Raw genomic sequence first — 881 nt, forward strand, 5'->3', positions numbered from 1 at the left:
CCCCCCCCTCACTCCCCCCGACCCCAAACCCCCTCCGCGGACCCCGCGGGGACTTACGTGGTGGCAGAAGGGAAAGGTCCCTCCGAGGAGTGGTTCATCACCAGGGACTGGAAAAGTGTCAGGCTAAAGACTAGCAGCCAGCCAGCAGCCATCTTCCTGATCGAAGATCGATCCCCCTTCCCCAAGTCGGCGAGGCGGCAATAATAATAAATTCAATTATTGTCTTGTGTGGCGGCGGGGGGGGGGCCTGTTGTTTTTTAAAGCCTCCTCCGCTCCCACCCCCCCCCGCCCCACCCGCCCCCTCGCAGGAGGCGCAGCCCAGAGATGTGCGGGGAGAAGCGGGAGCGCGGCCGAGGGTGGGCAGGAGGAGGAGAAACGATGGAGATCTGTGGGTGGAGAGGGGGAAGAGGAGAAAGAGAGAGAGAGAGAGAGAGAGAGAGAGAGATACTCTACTCTCTGCTACTCCAGCAGCAGCTCCAGCTTCATCTGATCCGCCGCCATCAGGGCTACTTTTGTAACAGATCTGCGCTCACTCCGTGCGGGCGTGTGTCTCCTTCCCTGATTTATTCCCCTGATTGCAGAGCAGAAAGAGGAGGAGGAGAGAGGGGCAGGCGGGGTGGGGGCTCCCGAAGGGAGAGGAGGAAAGAAGGGGAGAGAGTTGGGAGATCGCTGCCGGCTCCTGCCTTCCCTGCCGGCGGCGGGGGAGAGTCGGGGCGGGGAGCGGGGGAGGGCGCCGGGCCCTGTGGCGGCCGCGCTCCTTACAAGGAGCCCAGGAACTCCCCGGGCCGGGCCGGGCCGGGCCTCCCCCGGGGGGGCTGCGTGCCGCACCTCCCGCCGCCCGGACGCTATTTTTAAAAACGCTTCGTGCCTTATTTTAATCC

The 881-nt window shown here is 64.0% G+C and overlaps 1 protein-coding gene across 3 annotated transcripts in view; it reads right to left on the reverse strand.

Annotated features, from left to right (window-relative positions):
* Window positions 1–272, reverse strand: part of CACNA2D1 (calcium channel, voltage-dependent, alpha 2/delta subunit 1) — a 421,901-nt gene extending 421,629 nt beyond the window's left edge. For all 3 annotated transcript variants that reach the window (XM_010580942.1, XM_010580943.1, XM_010580941.1), the window contains exon 1: window positions 58–272. In XM_010580942.1, coding sequence (XP_010579244.1) covers window positions 58–152 — 95 coding nt within the window. In that variant the 5' untranslated portion in view covers window positions 153–272. The remainder of the gene's footprint in view (window positions 1–57) is intronic.
* Between the last annotated feature and the right edge of the window lie 609 nt (window positions 273–881).

The sequence above is a fragment of the Haliaeetus leucocephalus genome, unplaced genomic scaffold (assembly GCF_000737465.1).
Source record: "Haliaeetus leucocephalus isolate CR32 unplaced genomic scaffold, Haliaeetus_leucocephalus-4.0 Scaffold751, whole genome shotgun sequence".
NCBI lineage: Eukaryota > Metazoa > Chordata > Aves > Accipitriformes > Accipitridae > Haliaeetus > Haliaeetus leucocephalus.